Consider the following 17,178-nt stretch of genomic DNA (forward strand, 5'->3'; position numbering starts at 1 on the left):
AAGGGGTCAAAATTGGAGCCAGAGTTTTACACAATTTGACCTTTGCGGTCTCTACCAACTCACTCAGCCAATTTTTGGTCTAAACATTTGAAATTTTATATAAAAGGTATTCAGACATGCACTAAGCTTTTTAATCAGGTTTTAGGTGAAAATTTTGCTGCCAAGAGGTAAAAGTTGAAAGAGTTGAACTTTGCAGACTCTACCAAACTCCTCTACTAATTTTGTGTCTAAACACTTGAAATTTTAAATGTAGGTTACCTGGACACGAGTCAAACATTTTAATATATATAGCTGAAACAATTTGTAAATTCATTCTGGACTCACAGTAATAAATTTCCTATATATATATATATATATATATATATATATATATAATACTTGTCTATTGTTATATAAACATGTTTACATCCCGCTGCTACAAACAGCAATTTGTTTCAATCAAGCAACAGATATCATCAGGCAGCGACTTGACTATTCAAATGTTCAATGAATAATGGATTTTTTAGGTAGGAACTCTTTAAAGGTTGGAGTTAAAAAACCTTAAAACACAGAACTTTAATTATAAGATGAAAAGAAGGAGGGACAATCTAAAGAAAAACTAATAAAAAAATATAATGGAGAGAGAATGGTGAGGAGGAGAAAAAATAAATAGAGAAAAAAATATGGGGAAGAAAAAGAAAAAAAAACGGTATAAAGGGTTATTATAAGGAAAGCAAGGGCTAGAAGAGAAAAGAAAGAATGATGAAATATAGTTAAAGAGAGAAAGAGTGAAAGTAAGAATTAATAGGAAGGGAAGTTTAGAATGTTGAGCGGATATAGAAAGGGAAAAGATCTGCGTGTCAACTAATTTATGGACAAATATACATTATAATAACGAGACGAGTTATTACAACACAAACAAAAAATACAATCTTAGCGTTAAAAGTGTACATGTCAAAAGTGACAGCGAATGTAAGCAACCAACATATTAATCATCTCACATACGTCCACAAGTAATATCAACGCAGTTTAAACATACGTCTACAATTAATTAAGCCCATTATACTAAATGATATAAGTTTAAAGTTTTCACGTTTTTATTAAATAAATATATAAAAATAATATTCAACATATTATATACTGAAAATAAATTAAGAACAACAAAAAACTCTTGTAATGTGTGCTGTTGATAAGATTCCTACCTTAACAACTTACCAATGGGGGCTTGTTTGAAAAAATATCCAGTTCCTGAGTCCATTTGAAGAAATCACCAAAAAACCAAATCACAGAACTTCAACAATGTCAATAATACCTACAAATTTAGCTGAGTTTTTTTTTTTTTTTCTGTCAAAAGCTGTCCAATCTAATTCTAGTATTTTTGACTTTAGTGGAATCCTTTTAACAAATGTTGAACAATTCAGGTTATCAATGTAAACCAGATTTTCATCCTGTCTAAATGATAAAAACTTGTGTATGTCTACTTTCCTAAACTCACAATGCAAATATTAATTTGGAAAGATTGGCATAGAAAACATTTAAAATTGTATTCCACATCAACTTTCCACTGATGATAATGAAGCAGAATCAGCAGGATACACTACCCTGTTTAGGGTCAAGGAGCACAAACATGTGTAAATTACAACATGGAAACTTTGAAACCAACTGACAAAAAAGTAACCAGTAAAAAGGTCAAAAAATGTTTTCATCACTCCTAGTATAAGAATTCAATAGGAAGTAAAGATACAATTATTTCTAATTCAATTTCAGTTTTCATTTTTGAGGTGTGAAAAGTGAACATTGCATCATTTATAATAACAAAATTGCACTGATGGACAATTTTTAAAATATCATCAAATAAAACTGAATTAAATGGCAATAAATATGAACATTCAATATAATTCTATATATAATGATTATTATACCCATTTTTTTTTTTTTAAACAATTCTAGTTGCAACCTATAAGTCGAATTAAGATACAGATCTGGAATATTGCATCTCTAATCAATACATATTGTAGAATGCTATATTCAAATGTCAGTTTTTTACACCATGTACTTAAATTAGTATTACAAGTTTATGGTGTATTTTCGTGGACATTGGCAATATTATATACCTAATGTGCATTAACAACAACAAGTTATCTTTATTTGTGGATCAATTTTTTTAAAGAATTACATTGATGGAAAAAAGATAGATAAGCATTCCAATGATAATTTATTTTCTTTTATTCATTTAATGTTTTTGTGCTCCTAGTTAAAAATGAAAAAAAAAAAAATGGTAAAAAATGACGACAGCAAAATGGGAAACAGTTTTTTCAATGTTTACATTTCATACGTTACGTTTAGATATATGTGCGCGAGGTTAAATTTAATTGTATATGGCTGAAATTTTACAGGCCATATAAACAAAGAAGTCCATCTCTACTGGTGTTTGATTTTGATTTTTACGACCACGGGAAGCAAAGTTACAATCGAGCAAAGTTGATGAACAATATTTCAAAATTGATAAGATAAATCGGTAGATATCATCCATTTTCATATAGATAATAGTTTCAGAAATATTTTCGTGCATAATATGTAAATATTTGATAATTATTAATTGTACGGAAATTTCTTTAAAATGTTATCTTTAATAGAAATTCCAATCTGCTTAACAGGGGGAACAGTTCGCTATTTGCTAATGTGCTGACCAGCGCTCAGCTGACTAAAGTCAGAACATTAACGAGTTTCGTTTGTATTGTCTTAAAAAATAAAACTTTTTTCTGCTTTCAAAACGAAAGCAGAAAAATAAGTTTTATTTTTATTCTGAGTTTGTCAATTTAAAAGTTATTTTCAAGTTTTTCAAATTTGATTTTCAAGCAATACTATTTTGTTTTTAATGCTATTGTACTAAAAGTGTTAAAAAACAGGAAAATGTACGAAGTACATGAGTTTCTCTTATCATTGTATTTATAACTTGTACTTAAGGTAGAATTGTTTTTAGTCGTAAAAAAGAACAAAAAACAAATATATAACAAATAAAAGGTACTTGTGCTCTTATGCTACCATATTGAAATAATAACATTAGAAACCTATTAACATGGGGAAGGAAGGGTGTTTTGTTAACTATTCTGTACTTTCACCTAACGATTAAATAAAATATATTGTGAAACTTGAATTTATTTTTAACTCCTTGTCAAGACCATTTTTTCGAATCTGTAAAACAAACCCGTTTTTTTTTTTTTAACTGAGGATATCTAAATAATAACAATAATTAGGCAGTTCGATAAACAATTTCATTTGTAAATTTTTATCTTGTTTCCACCTTAACATTTTTCTTTAAAATGACTATCTTTGAAGGTTTTCGGATATGCTAAAAACGAATATCGAATTTAAATTTTCTGCAAATAAGTAGCTTTCCGGATATTAAGCAATGTTATTTCTTATGTTATTGTTGATGGCCATCTTGGTACATGCGTTTGCGCATAGTTTCTCAAGGTTACGTTTGTGCGCTCGCACGTACCAAGATGGCTACCAGCGACAACATAAGAAATAGCATTGCTTAATATCTGGAAAACTACTTATTTGCAGAAATTTAAATGCGATATCCGTTTTCAGCATACCTTAAAACCTATAAAAGCAATCATTTTAAATGTTAAGGTTGAAACAAGGTAAAAAAATTAGTTTTATTTTTTGCTTACATAGTTGAATTTTCAGTAAAACAACAGAGTGGAAACGACAAAAATTACCATTAACTGGTTAATATATAGTTGTTTATTCCTGGTATCCTGGTACTGTGAAAGCTACATCAAGGATTTGTACTCTGGTTCATGCAGAGTACGCTACATGAACTCTGGTTCATGCAGAGTACGCTACATGAACTCTGGTTCATGTAGCGTACTCTGGTTGCATCTCAGAAAATAGGGGCATGTTTTGGGCCACATAGAGAGGATTTACAAAATTGAAAATTGGACTGGTCCCAAAATGCATAAGTTCTGATCGACTATGGGAATTTCCGTCTTTTACAGAAATCCAAAATCTATGAAAAATTTTCTTTGATTTACACTCTTGAGCAAAAAAAAAAAAAAAAAAAAATGGGCCAAGATTGAAAGAAGGAAGAAATCGATTTTTCAATATTTTTCCATGAATTTTTTTAAATTTTAATTGAAAATTTCTATTTTGCAGATCATTATTATAGTGTATAATAATAAGTGAAAAAATTAATCATAAAAATAAGACCGCATCTTGGCAAGGATATAAAAAAAGGAATTATAGGATTTAGGCTGTTCAAAATGACTTACAAGCAGATTTTTGATATTTTAAGAAAAGAAAATGTGAAAACCTCTCTTTCTGCAGTGAAGCAAATTGGTCAAAGGTTCGAAGTCGAACACTTGGTAAAAAGGGAAATCTGGATCTGGTCATCCTAGAGCATCCACTTTGAAGGACGACTTAAATTAACTGTTTTGAAGGATTAAAAGAAAACTTATATTGGCAAAGAATTCAAAACGGGTTGGAAATTTTTTCTTGATATACAATATCTAGACAAATGAAAGAAATGGGATTTTCCTCTAAAAGACGTGCAAAGAAGCCATTTTTATCTAAGAAGAATATCAATGATAAAAAGAGATTATTCTCGTGTTATGGCAAGAAAGATACAGACTGGTTCAGGAATGTTTTCCGGTTAGATAGAATCAAGAATTTGTCTTGTTAGTGATGCTTCTGATGCTCTCGAACGGTGCAATCGAAGAACTGGAGTATGATTTTCGACAAGTGGCATAAAAATGACAGTTAAACACGGGAATAGAGAGATAATGGTATGGGGAACTTTTACTGCAGCAGGAGTTGGGGAACTTATTAGATGTGAGAAGTCAATCAATGCAAAGGAATACATTTGAATATTAGAAACAGGACTGTTACTAAGTATCCAGAAGTTGGGAATATCCCAGAACATTATTTTTCAACATGATAATGCCCTTGCACACACTGCTAAAGTCACAAAAAAATGTTTTTTCTGATAATTCTATTAATGTGATGTTTTGGCCAGGTGAAAGCCCTGGATAAACCCAATCGAGAATATTCGATCCATAATATCTCGTGCATTAGCTGAAAAAACTTTTTCAAACAATGACAAACAGTGGGAAGCTGTGCAAAGCGAATGAAATAGCGTCTCCTCTTTAGTGTTCCACTTTGATTGAGAGCATGTCTAAAAGGATTGATCTCTTAAAGAAATCAAAAGGGTATACGATTCCATCCAAAGCACTTATTAAAAAGTAAATGTCTTGTTCTGTGTTATTAGTCTCGTTTAAGTTTCCTTGTTCAACTGTTCTTTGTTCAATATAGCTTTTAGTGCAGTAAAATGCATAAAATTTGTTTGGCCTTTTTTTTTTTTTTTTTTTTTTTTTTCTCACAAGTGTATTTCTGAGATTAATTCATATCTACTCAATTTTTTTTTTTTTCTTTGGGGGGAGTAGTAAATACCGGCCATGAATACTCTTTAGGCATTCAATGGCTACACCCCAGATTAAGCTCTCCTTTGGTGAGAAGGCAAGGAAAAGCCTGCTCTCAATAAAGCTATATTTAAATACCACTATAATACTTAGTGTTGTTTATGAATAGACACCCACTGTATGATACCATGCGCCAGTTTAAAAAAAATTGCAATTTGTACATTTTAATTTATAATTCATGGCTTATGGTAAAGGGATACATCAGATTTGACTACATAATCAGGAAGAACACACACTTTTACATAAGACTGCCAAGTTTCATGAGAATAGCTTGAAAAATAAATAATTGATGGCGAAATTACCGAATTTCTTGAAATATTGAGGCCCATAATTTAGCCCACTTTTTCTAAAGAAAAATGTCCATGGAAAAGCCTAAATTTTGGCACTTAAAATTCTCATAACTTTTGAACTACTGATGGTGTTTGCATAATTCAAACGGTTTTAAGCATCTTTTACATAGCTCTTTTCATGCAAGCTGATACAATAACAATTATCTAAAAAGAAAAAAAATCAGCTTGTAATTCTACTTAAATAGTATTCTCAAAAAAATGAAATAATTTTATGTAGTATTTTTCACTTTGTTTATCATGACGATGTAATAAAGTAAACATACATGTTCAACATCAGTTTAATTTTAATAAACAAACAGTATGTTATCAACGATAGAGTTCTTTATACAATTGGTATTTCTTTGCGATTCTGTTGAATTCTTTGCTTGGCACTGATCACATTCATCCATTTAGGGTGGTTCCCTCAATCCCTTTTCCAGTCAAACATATACCAAAGAAAAAATTTCACTTATCCTTCTTCAATGCTTGTACAAATCATTTGCTTTGCATTGTTTATTAAATTGTTAGGTGAAAGTACAGACTAATTAGAAAAACACTCGCTCCTTCACATGTTAAGAAATAGGGTTTTCTGCATAAGTCCTATTGCTTTTTATTGCTTTAACATCATTATTTTATTTTTGTATTGGCTTTGTTCAAGTTAACTCTGTGATTGTTTAAAAATGATTTATTTCCAGTTGGTGTGGACTGTTCTGCTTTACATTGAATGCCCAGATAAAGTCCCTTCGGATTAATGTTTACCAGTTTTAAAATAAGCAAATGAACTTGGCTGTTTTTCAGAATAACAGAATATTTTTTATCTGGTAAATATTAACCAGAAATGACTTTTTCACAGCATTCCAGTTTGTGCGAATCATTCTGCTTCACATATAAAGCAGACTGATTCACATGAACCGGAATTTTTTAATGAGATTCGTTCATTTTTTCATATGCTAATTTGTGACGCTATAAAATTCCTACCTTAACAATTTACCAATAGAGATTTGTTCAAAAAATTGTCCAGTTAAAGAAATTACCAAAGAAGCAAATCACAGAACTTCAACCATATCAGTGATAATATCTACAATTTTAGCTTTGAGATTATTTCTTTCAAAAGCTATCCAATATAATTCTGATATTTCTGAGTGTAGTGGAATCCTTACCAATGTGGAACATTTCAATGAATCAATGGAAACAAGATTTTCATCCTATCTAAATGATAAAAACTTGTGCGTGTGTATTTTCTTAGATCCAAGATTCAAATTTAAATTTCCAAAGAATGACATGGAAAACATGCTTCATTATCATCAGAAGAAAGATGTGGAATCCAATTCTTAGTGTTTTCCATGTCATTCTTTGGAAATTTAAATTTGAATCTTGGATCTAGGAAAGTAGACATGGACAAGTTTTTATCAACAAAAATATTAAAATACCATTTTAAAGAAAATTTTATTCTGAATCATCATATAAGTTTTATATTGGTTGATGTAGGAGAAATAATAAAAAAAAACTATGATTATCAGATTAAGTAGCAGAATATTCCTTCTCTAGCGCTAAACTGTACGTCCTTTGGTTTTACTATTTATATTTGAGCATTTTATCAACAAATCGGTTTATTTTTGCTTGGATTTAGAAATTTATGCATGATTAGATTGTAGTCCATATAAAACTGAAATCATTAAAACTGTATGACTTTTAATCTATAGAAATTATTTATCTTTAATTATTATCTCTAAATAAGATTTATTTGCAAACTCACAAAATAGTTTGCTTCAAAGTATCAACGCAAATATGGTGCATTTTGTTAGGGGGAAAAATCTTTAGCCTTATTTAATATTTTTATTTTAGCAATTTTTCATTTAAATATCAAAGAAAATCAAAAAATTGTTACAAATTTGGAGATGGGGAAGTTTGTTTCTTTTGACAAAGCTAAATGGTTACAAATAGTTTCAAATGTTCATTTCTGATTTGTGCAATTACAAAATATTTCTTGGATTTAGCTGGAATTTAAATTCTTATATTTATGCATCCTTTTATTTTAAACTTATGTCAGGTTTTATACAAGTCGGGATTAAATGCATGTAGCTTATTTTTTTTTTATATTTCAAACAAATGTAAATTTTGGCATTTTTTTTTTTTTTTTCTAAATTGCCTCCCACGAGGGCAGAGTTGGACACAAGGTCGGTTTTTAATGTGTGTGTGTGTGTGTGGGGTGGGGTGGGGGCAGCTCCCCTAAAAGGGGCACTCTGGTTAGTAACAAACATTTAAAAAAATGTATCCCAAAGGATTTCTCCACTAACTGAGACCAAAATAGTGAAGTGCAGCATTAGAACAGATACTACACTTTGATACTGGCCCAAATCTCTCGACAGCGGCAACCTTTCTAGGGCAATTGCTCTTGACATATCAAAGGCCTTTGATAGGGTATGGCATAAAGGTTTACTTCACAAGATCTCCAGCTATGGTATAGCTGGAAATGTCTTCTCAATTATTAAATCATTTCTCTCTGATAGGTTCATAAGAGTAGTAGTTGAGGGGCAAAAATCAGAAGCTCACAGTATTAATGCTGGAGTCCCTCAGGGGTCCATTCTGGGCCCAACTCTTTTCCTGATCTACATTAATGATCTTCCAAACTTACATCATTCGTAGACATTTTTGCTGACGACAATACCATCTATGGTAGCACATCTAAGACAGTAAATGACCAAGTTCTCTCCGATTCTCTCTCCTCTGATCTTGATCACGTTGTACAATGGAGAAAGGAGTGGCTGGTTACTTTTAATGCATCTAAAACCAAGCTTCTATCTTTACATCATCAACGTTTTGATCCCCATCTGGCATCAATTAAAATGAATGGCTCTCGTCTTGGTGAGGCCTCAAGTTTTGACAGGCTTCTGGGCTTGACCTTTACTCCTGATCTTAAATGGAATACGTACATCAAATCTGTTGCCAAGGCCGCTGGAAAAATGGTCGGATCCTTCTATCGATCCAGTAGATATCTCACTGCTGATGAAATTCTCTATCTATATAAGAGCCAGATACGTCCAAGGATGGAATACTGTTGCCACATATGGGCAGGAGCTGCTAGAAAAGACTTGTCCTGCCTTGATAGAGTTCAAAATAGACTTCGTGGCCTGGTGGGAGATGTCCTTTTCTCTTCGCTGCAACCTTTATCTCACAGAAGAGATGTTGCGAGTTTGTGTCTGCTTTATCGTTATTTTCATGAAAAGTGTTTGACTGAGCTTCAATCTATAGTCCCCCCTCGCCAAACTTTCACAAGAAACACTAGACTAGCTGAAAACATTATCAATAATTTTCCCCACTCTTTATCTGTGCCTAAACCTAAACAGATTCCATGATCAAAGCTTCTTTCTTAGAACTGCACGCCTGTGGAATTGTCTTCCGTTTTCCTGCTTTCCAGCTGTCTATAATATGGTTGTCTTCAAGTCCAACGTGAACAAGTTTCTGATGAGCCGTTCCACTTAAGTTAACAAATTTACCAAACTTCCATTACTATCGATTACTATATTGTCCTTTTGACTACTCTACACTCTTTAACCCTTATCCTTGAGTAGCCTATCGGCCTTGATAAGTGGTGACGCCTATGTAAAAAAAAAAAAAAAAAAAAAAAAAGAAATTAGAGTTCTAAACCTGGAAAACTAGCAAAAAATATACATAAAAACTTTGAACATCTTTGTTAGAATGTATAATTAGATATCCTTTGTTTTTTTTTACAAATGTTAGAAATAAAGTAACCATTTAGAAATTTCAAAATGGCATTCTACAATTTATAGACTAATTTGTAATGATGTATTGATTCTTCTTAATTAATGATGTATTCGTACAGCATAATCACATTTGACACACTGGTTCTTGTCACATCACCAAAGTTAAGCAACGATAAGTCTCACCAGTAACAAATGGGTGACAATTTGGAACTTCCAGGTGCTGTATGTGCTCTCCGCTTATCTTGGCATTGTTTCCAGTCATCCTGGATTTTTCTTTGACACTGAACTCAAGCAATGCTGATTCAGGAGAGGTGTGGTTGAATAAATGAGCAACCTTTGCTTACACGATTACACACGCAGCTGCTCCTACAGGGAGTATCCTTTGTCTTTCGAGACTGAACAGAGGCATTGATTAATTGTGACAACAGTAATATCAGTTTAGAGACTTGTGTACTGCTACTCTTTCCTCTCCATATTATTTTTTTTCTTTGTCTTAATACATAATCTTTGAAAATCTATTGTACTCTGTACTACTGTTTCATTTTTCAAAGTAACATTTTTTTCTTTTTTTTTTTTTTTTAAATCATCTCCATAGACGGTGATAAATTAAAAAGGATGAAAGTGTCAAGTGGACAAAAAAAAAAAAAAAAAATTCAACCGTTTATTTCCAATATTTAATTCTATTTAACAGAAAATTTACTAATCACTTTGAGTTAATAAATGAATAAAATGTAATTTAAAATCCACTTTTATTCCAATTTTCTGATACTTAATGACTTGTTTTTCTGTGATGTTACCTCAGTATATGTCGGCAGTTTACATAAACCGCAGGAATATGCCGAGCAATGTTCAAATTTTAAAACACTAGGAAAAAAGAACTGTTTTCAATGAAAACAAAAATAGAAATAAAATATAAGTTCAACCTACTGTAAGTTTCATGAAAAAAATTTTTTTTTTATGAAATAATATACAGTAAAAACTTTTTTGTAAGAAAAGTTTTTGAAAACATTTTGCTATTTTTATGTCTTGTTTTGTGAGAAAATTTTTTGTATGTAACTATTTGTGTGTGTGGGGAGGTCTTTTTGTTTTCTACTCTCTATTTTTTTCTGTTAGGAGTTGGAACCCTTCTGATCCTAATTTGCTGTAGACTTTTTCCAAATGGTCGGATATTAGTTATTGACTGAATGTGCTTCTTTATTATGGGAATGGTTAAGGTTTCAGCATTGCAGTTTGATGTCCCCAGGAAATCTTCCTTTTTGGTGGGCTCATATCCTCTGAGGACCCAGAGTGGTTTGAAGAGCTTCCCAACATTGCGTTTTCTCATGTTGGAGAGGGATTCATCAATTTTAACAGGGTGCACTGGATTTCTGATCTACTGGGAATTCCCAAGGAAATATTCCTAAATACACAGTGCGTTTGCAATGTTGACTGGCTAGGCGATTTTTCTTTGGCTGAGCATTTATACTATATTCCAATGGTTTACGTAAGTTACCAGAATATGCCAAGGTAACATCATGAAAAAACAGATCGTTAAATGCAGAAGTACCAATTTTCTTGAAAAATTTTAATCTTTACAGTAAAGAATTCCTATAAATTCTCCCCTTGAATTTGATTTGTTGCATTTTTACATTTGGAGAAATCTTTATACTAATGTAAATATCCTTCAGAAATAAATTCTGACAAAAAAATCCATTTATTAGAGAAAATGACATTAATATATTTACGTTTGTTATCTCAGAGATTGTTGTAGTTTGCTTAAAGCATTTTGCATAGTGCATAGATAGGTTTGAGCTTTAGAAAACTATGGTAATGCAATATAAGTTTGTAGGCACCCCAGGTGAATTGAAATAATATTTGGGTAAGAAACAAGATGATTAGAAAAACAAAATCATATGTAAAAACTATTCAAATAAAGAAAAGTAAGCTTTTAAGTTTTTCGTAAAAGTTGAATATTTTTATTAAAAACCCATCTTTTTTATGATGGACAAATCGTTTGAAATAGTAATCTAAGAAAATAATGCACACACACGCACGCATGCACGCACGCGTTTTCCATTAAGTTTATTTTTTGTCAAATGTAAAGAAATTCATAATTTTTAACTGAGAAACGAGCTTTATATTTCTCTTATGTTCTTCTCTGTTGACTTATGACTGCTGTCTATAGCTGTTTGCCTTCCTGTAGCCATTTATGGTAGTATGCTTGGAATTATGGTTTCTGTGCCAGAATTCAAATCATGTGATTGGTATGAATGATGATCTTTATACCAATTCATCCATGAGGATGAAACGTATACATATGTGGATGATATTTAAATGTTAAAGTAATTCGACTTTATTCACATAAAAAAAATGGTGTTATACCAGAAACTATTGTATATTGATTTGTTGTTAATGTTAAGCTTTTGGTGGCTAAATAAATAATTTTTCCATAAATCACTTAATCATATGTGTGTGTGTATATATTCAACATGTGTAGTAATACATGCAATACTCATCAGTCTTCAATTAATGCCATATTTTATTTTGCAGAAATTCTTTGAGGTTGAAGATGCCATTGAGGGAGAGAAGAAAGAACTTCAAGATAAAGTTGAAAGTTTAGAATCCATTGTAAGAATGTTAGAATTAAAAGCAAAAAATTCAGCAGATCATGGTAAGTTCAATTGCAATAATTATAAGTATCAACTGTATAAAATGTTTGAATTATAAAATAATTTTGTCTTTTGTTTAGTCTTAAAAGTAATATTTTGTTATTCTGAAAAATCAATTCACATAATGATAAAAGGTGATTTTAACACAGAAAATGTTGCTAAATTTAAAACTAATGAATGTATTTTATAGGTTACATGAAAATCAAGCATTTTTACATAAAATGTCTAGTTTTTGTGTTTATTTTAATAGTCAGAAATATAATTGTTAGAGATGAGACAATTCCAATATTTTTTCTGATTCCACTACAATTTTTTTCTGAATTACTGATTCTAAACAATTGCTGATAATGATTATTTTAAATCTTTAAATATACAGTTATAGAGTTTTTTTTTTTTTTATTATGTGCATATATTTTCACAATGAAGATGTAATCTGTAGATTTTAGTTTTAATGATAGTTTAAAATCAATAAATATTTATCATTTTATCATTAATATCAGCAATTGAAAATAAACTTTTAAACAAAAAATAATTAAAATAATCGTTTTTGGCATCAGAAATAAGACTAAATTTTTTCCGATACTGATATCCCCCAAAAATTATGTTTCCAATTCATATTAATTGTTCCAATATTAATAATTGTAATATCTAAGATACATTTTTCAAATATAGTTACAAGTTCTCATTATACACTTAATGAGAAACTCTTTAATTAATTGGTACTTTATTTTAGCATCATCATAGTGAAATATAGTTTAGATCTCATCACAGTTGATCTGTTAATGTTCTATACATTAACTTCAAATCTGTTGACATATAACAAAAACATGTACATTTTATTACATTAGAAAACTTTAGCAGAATAATTTTCAATATATTTGGCATAAATTACATCCAAAAAAAAATGCTGTTTTACAATTTGTCATTGTGCAGAGGGAGACAACTCTCGTTCAGTTTTCATCTCATAATTTAGGATGTTTTTTTTTTAATCAAAACAAAAAAGAAAGCTGCGATAAATTTTTTTTTTAATGTAAGGAAGTTGATAACATTAATAATTTATGTGACTATTAAGAGAAAACCAAACAAACCAATGATATTTTTATTAGATGAAACCATTTAAAAAAGAAGTTCAGCAACTTATTTCTTAATTAAAAACTAATTTTTTTTTTTTTTTTTTTTACTAATTTTTTTTTTTTTTTTTTTTTACTGAACAAAGCTTATAATATTATTAACCGTAACATCTAGCTTTTAACATCTATATATATAAAAGCGAAAATGTATGTATGTATGTGTGTTCACTTTTTCTGTATGTCAACAAAAGGCTTTTTTCAGAGAAGCGGTCACTCGCTTCACAACTTTTTAAAACTTTTTATATCACATATAAATCGTAATATTTCACAGTTAACAACGAAGCTCGCCTATCTATTTAATTTGCTCGATTTCGAGAAGATAAATATTCAATATTTGTCGCTCGCCGCATGTGGGTTAGTCTTTTTCCTTAACATCTTGGGGGAGGGAAAAAAAAGCGTTCAGCAGTAAATGAATACTATCCCGCAGTCAAACTTGACCTCATTAACTCATTAAAACGGGCACCTGCTAAATCCAAGTAATTAAATAGATTCAAACGTGTTTCCGTTAGCATCTCGCAGTGGGGCAATGGTTAACATCGCACATTTTTTTTTTTTTTTTTTTCACACTTTAATTTACAACTTTGCTTTAACGGTTTGGGTTTGATCCTCATACTTACTTTTTTTTTTTTTTTTTTTTTTTTTTTTTTTTTTTTTTTTTTTTTACTCCCCTCACACACACACTTCTAAACACCCGGGCAACGCCGGGTACCCCTCGCTAGTAAATAATAAATTACAGTTTTCGATTACTAAAAATTACAATTTCTCTACAACTATTGTCACATTTTCTTTTTTTTTTTTTTTTTTTTTTTTTTGTACCGTTAAAAACTAGACGTTGGTACTAACTTTTTAAACTTAGTTACAGTAAAAAAAAAAAAAAAAAAAAAAAAAAAAGTTGTTGCAGCTGGCATCAATTAAAATGAATGGCTCTCGTCTTGGTGAGGCCTTAAGTTTTGACAGGCTTCTGGGCTTGACCTTTACTCCTGATCTTAAATGGAATACGTACATCAAATCTGTTGCCAAGGCCGCTGGAAAAATGGTCGGATCCTTCTATCGATCCAGTAGATATCTCACTGCTGATGAAATTCTCTATCTATATAAGAGCCAGATACGTCCAAGGATGGAATACTGTTGCCACATATGGGCAGGAGCTGCTAGAAAAGACTTGTCCTGCCTTGATAGAGTTCAAAATAGACTTCGTGGCCTGGTGGGAGATGTCCTTTTTCTCTTCCCTGCAACCTCTATCTCACAGAAGAGATGTTGCGAGTTTGTCTCTGCTTTATCGTTATTTTCATGAAAAGTGTTCGAATGAGCTTCAATCTATAGTCCCCCCTCGCCAAACTTTCACAAGAAACACTAGACTAGCTGAAAACATTATCAATAATTTTCCCCACTCTTTATCTGTGCCTAAACCTAAACATAGATTCCATGATCAAAGCTTCTTTCTTAGAACTGCACGCCTATGGAATTGTCTTCCGTTTTCCTGCTTTCCAGCTGTCTATAATGTGGTTGTCTTCAAGTCCGACGTGAACAAGTTTCTGATGAGCCGTTCCACTTAAGTTAACAAATTTACCAAACTTCCATTACTATTGATTACTATATTGTCCTTTTGACTACTCTACACTCTTTAACCCTTATCCTTGAGTAGCCGATCGGCCTTGATAAGTGGTGACGCCTATGTAAAAAAAAAAAAAGTTTCATCCTTGTTTTATTAAAGAGTTTTATTCTTGGTATTTTTAAAGACTAATTTCTTAATTACCTTACCATAACATTTACTTTTTGATTAAGAAAAAAAAATGTTGCTGAACTTTTAACGTTTTCATCTAATGCAAATAATGTGGGTTTGTTGGTTTTTTCTCAATAGTTGCGTAAAGACTACATTTTGTATTATTGATGTTTCTGGACATTCCGTCCGGGAAGGCCAGGAGGTGCTGCTGTTTGCTTCGATCAGTTTTGCTTTTATGCAAAAGAAACAAAACAAACAAACACCGGAAACCAGGGATTTTCTTAAAACTCGATAACAATAAAGATAGACAATGTCCGTTTTAGAATTTTAGATGAGGAAGTATAAGGAAACTTCTCCAAAATAGTAACCTTGTTGAGAAGCCCGGTGAAAAAAAAAGCCTTTCTTGGACATACAAAAACGCACGCACCTGTTTTGCCTTTTGTATATATAGACTAGCGGTGTTTGGAGGTGTATGTTGAGCAAAAAAAAACAAAGTAGTAGGCAGGCGGGCTCAAACCTGTGACGCAATAACGGAAAAGAAAGTGAAAGAAAACCTGACATCTTACCGCTATGCTATGACGCAACAGGAAGTGAAAAGTGTTAAAAAAGTTGACTTGCTGAAATGGATGGTTAAGTGAATGAGTTGGTAATTAAGTTAAGAATCACGCACGTGCAGAAATTAAAGTTACTTTTACAGCTGGCTGAAGGCCTGTTAAGCTTCCTACTTTCTGCCATTTTATTTGTTTTCTCACGATGTTGGAGAAAACCAGCACCCCTAAAAAGGAGGAACTCTGGTAGCGTCCAAATGATTGCAATTGTCTGGTTTCCCCCACATTGATCAAAGCTAATTGCCTTCTAAACATCCTGGCCTGGAAGGGCAGGCGATCGACTTTGCTCTGATTAGTTTTGCTTTATTTATATGAAAAAGACAAACAAATACGGGTAATGACGGCGGGGCATTTTTAAAAGTTGATCAAAATAAAAATAGAGATGATGTCCGTTTGCAAGTCTGAAATATTTACAATCTAGGAAGTATAAGGAAACTTCTTCAAAATAGTAACCTTGTTGAGAACCCCCGTGAAAAAAGCCTTTCTTGGACATACAAAAATGCTTGTGACCGTTTTGCCTTTTCTATATGGAGACTAGCCTGGGTGCCCGTTGTTGCTTGTGTGTTTGGAGGTGTGTGTTGAGCAAAAAAAGAAAGGAAAGTGGTAGTAGGCAGGCAGGCTCGAACCCGTACCGTGAAAGAGCAAAAGAACACAAAAAAGTGATGTCTTTGCTGTTGTGCCTATCACCAAACCAGAAGTGACGAATGTTTAAATTAAGGCTAGTCAATCGAAAAGAGGGAATGACTTTTGAAAATATCTGGAAAAAAGCGACCCCTCCCTATAGAAAAGTATCCAGTTGAGGGTGAAGGAATTAATGTTTTAGCCAATTTTTTTTATATTTGTTGTCTGAAGGGTCGAGCTTCAAAACAATACTGATCTCATAAAAATTCGTCGCCGCTATCGAAAGTTTTAGGCAGACATACAAACATACATACACACATTTAAACAGACAGGTGAGGTTTATATTATAAACTAGCGGGGGGTACCCAGCATTGCCCGGGTGTTTGTAGGTGTGTATTGGGGGGGGGGTTAAATAATACCCCCCTGAAACGATGTTAAAAACCCAAATAAAAAAACAGCTTTAAAAAAAAAACCAAAAAAAAAACATTGTGTATATAGGGGGGGGGTAATCTAAATAAGCGAAGTAAAAAAAAAAAAAAAAAAAAAAAAAAAAAAAAACATTGCCCGAGTGTTTAAAGATGTAAAAGAAAAAAAAAATAGTTTTGGTCGGGAGGCAGGATTGAACCCGGAAGCCTTGACGCGGAGGTGAAACAAATGCCAACCACTTAACCGTAAGGCCAGGAGTAAGAGGAATTTATTAGAGTGTCAAAATAAGGCTTATAAAGCGAGTGAAAGAGGTTTGATTGACAGATAGCCGCTAAATGAGGTCATCGCGGGAGCGTTACGAGATGACGTAGCAGTATTTTATTTAATGCGGGACAGCTTTTTGGAGTTTGTTTACTTTGTTTCAATGCGGGGCAGTTTTCGCTTCCCCAAGATGATGGTGGGGGGGGGGCTCCCCAAATGAAAGGGGATTAGCAATTGTTTGA

General features: G+C 31.9%; 1 protein-coding gene across 30 annotated transcripts in view; it reads left to right on the forward strand.

Moving 5' to 3' along the window:
• The window catches only part of LOC145268208 (C-Jun-amino-terminal kinase-interacting protein 4-like), a 405,923-nt gene that overhangs the window by 209,286 nt on the left and 179,459 nt on the right, over positions 1-17,178 (forward strand). For all 30 annotated transcript variants that reach the window (XM_080123500.1, XM_080123505.1, XM_080123502.1 and 27 more), the window contains exon 2: positions 12,049-12,169. In XM_080123500.1, the coding sequence (XP_079979626.1) occupies positions 12,049-12,169 (121 nt within the window). The remainder of the gene's footprint in view (positions 1-12,048; positions 12,170-17,178) is intronic.

The sequence above is a fragment of the Euprymna scolopes genome, chromosome 43, assembly GCF_053919585.1.
Source record: "Euprymna scolopes isolate OS-2025 chromosome 43, ASM5391958v1, whole genome shotgun sequence".
In the NCBI taxonomy this organism is placed as follows: domain Eukaryota; kingdom Metazoa; phylum Mollusca; class Cephalopoda; order Sepiida; family Sepiolidae; genus Euprymna; species Euprymna scolopes.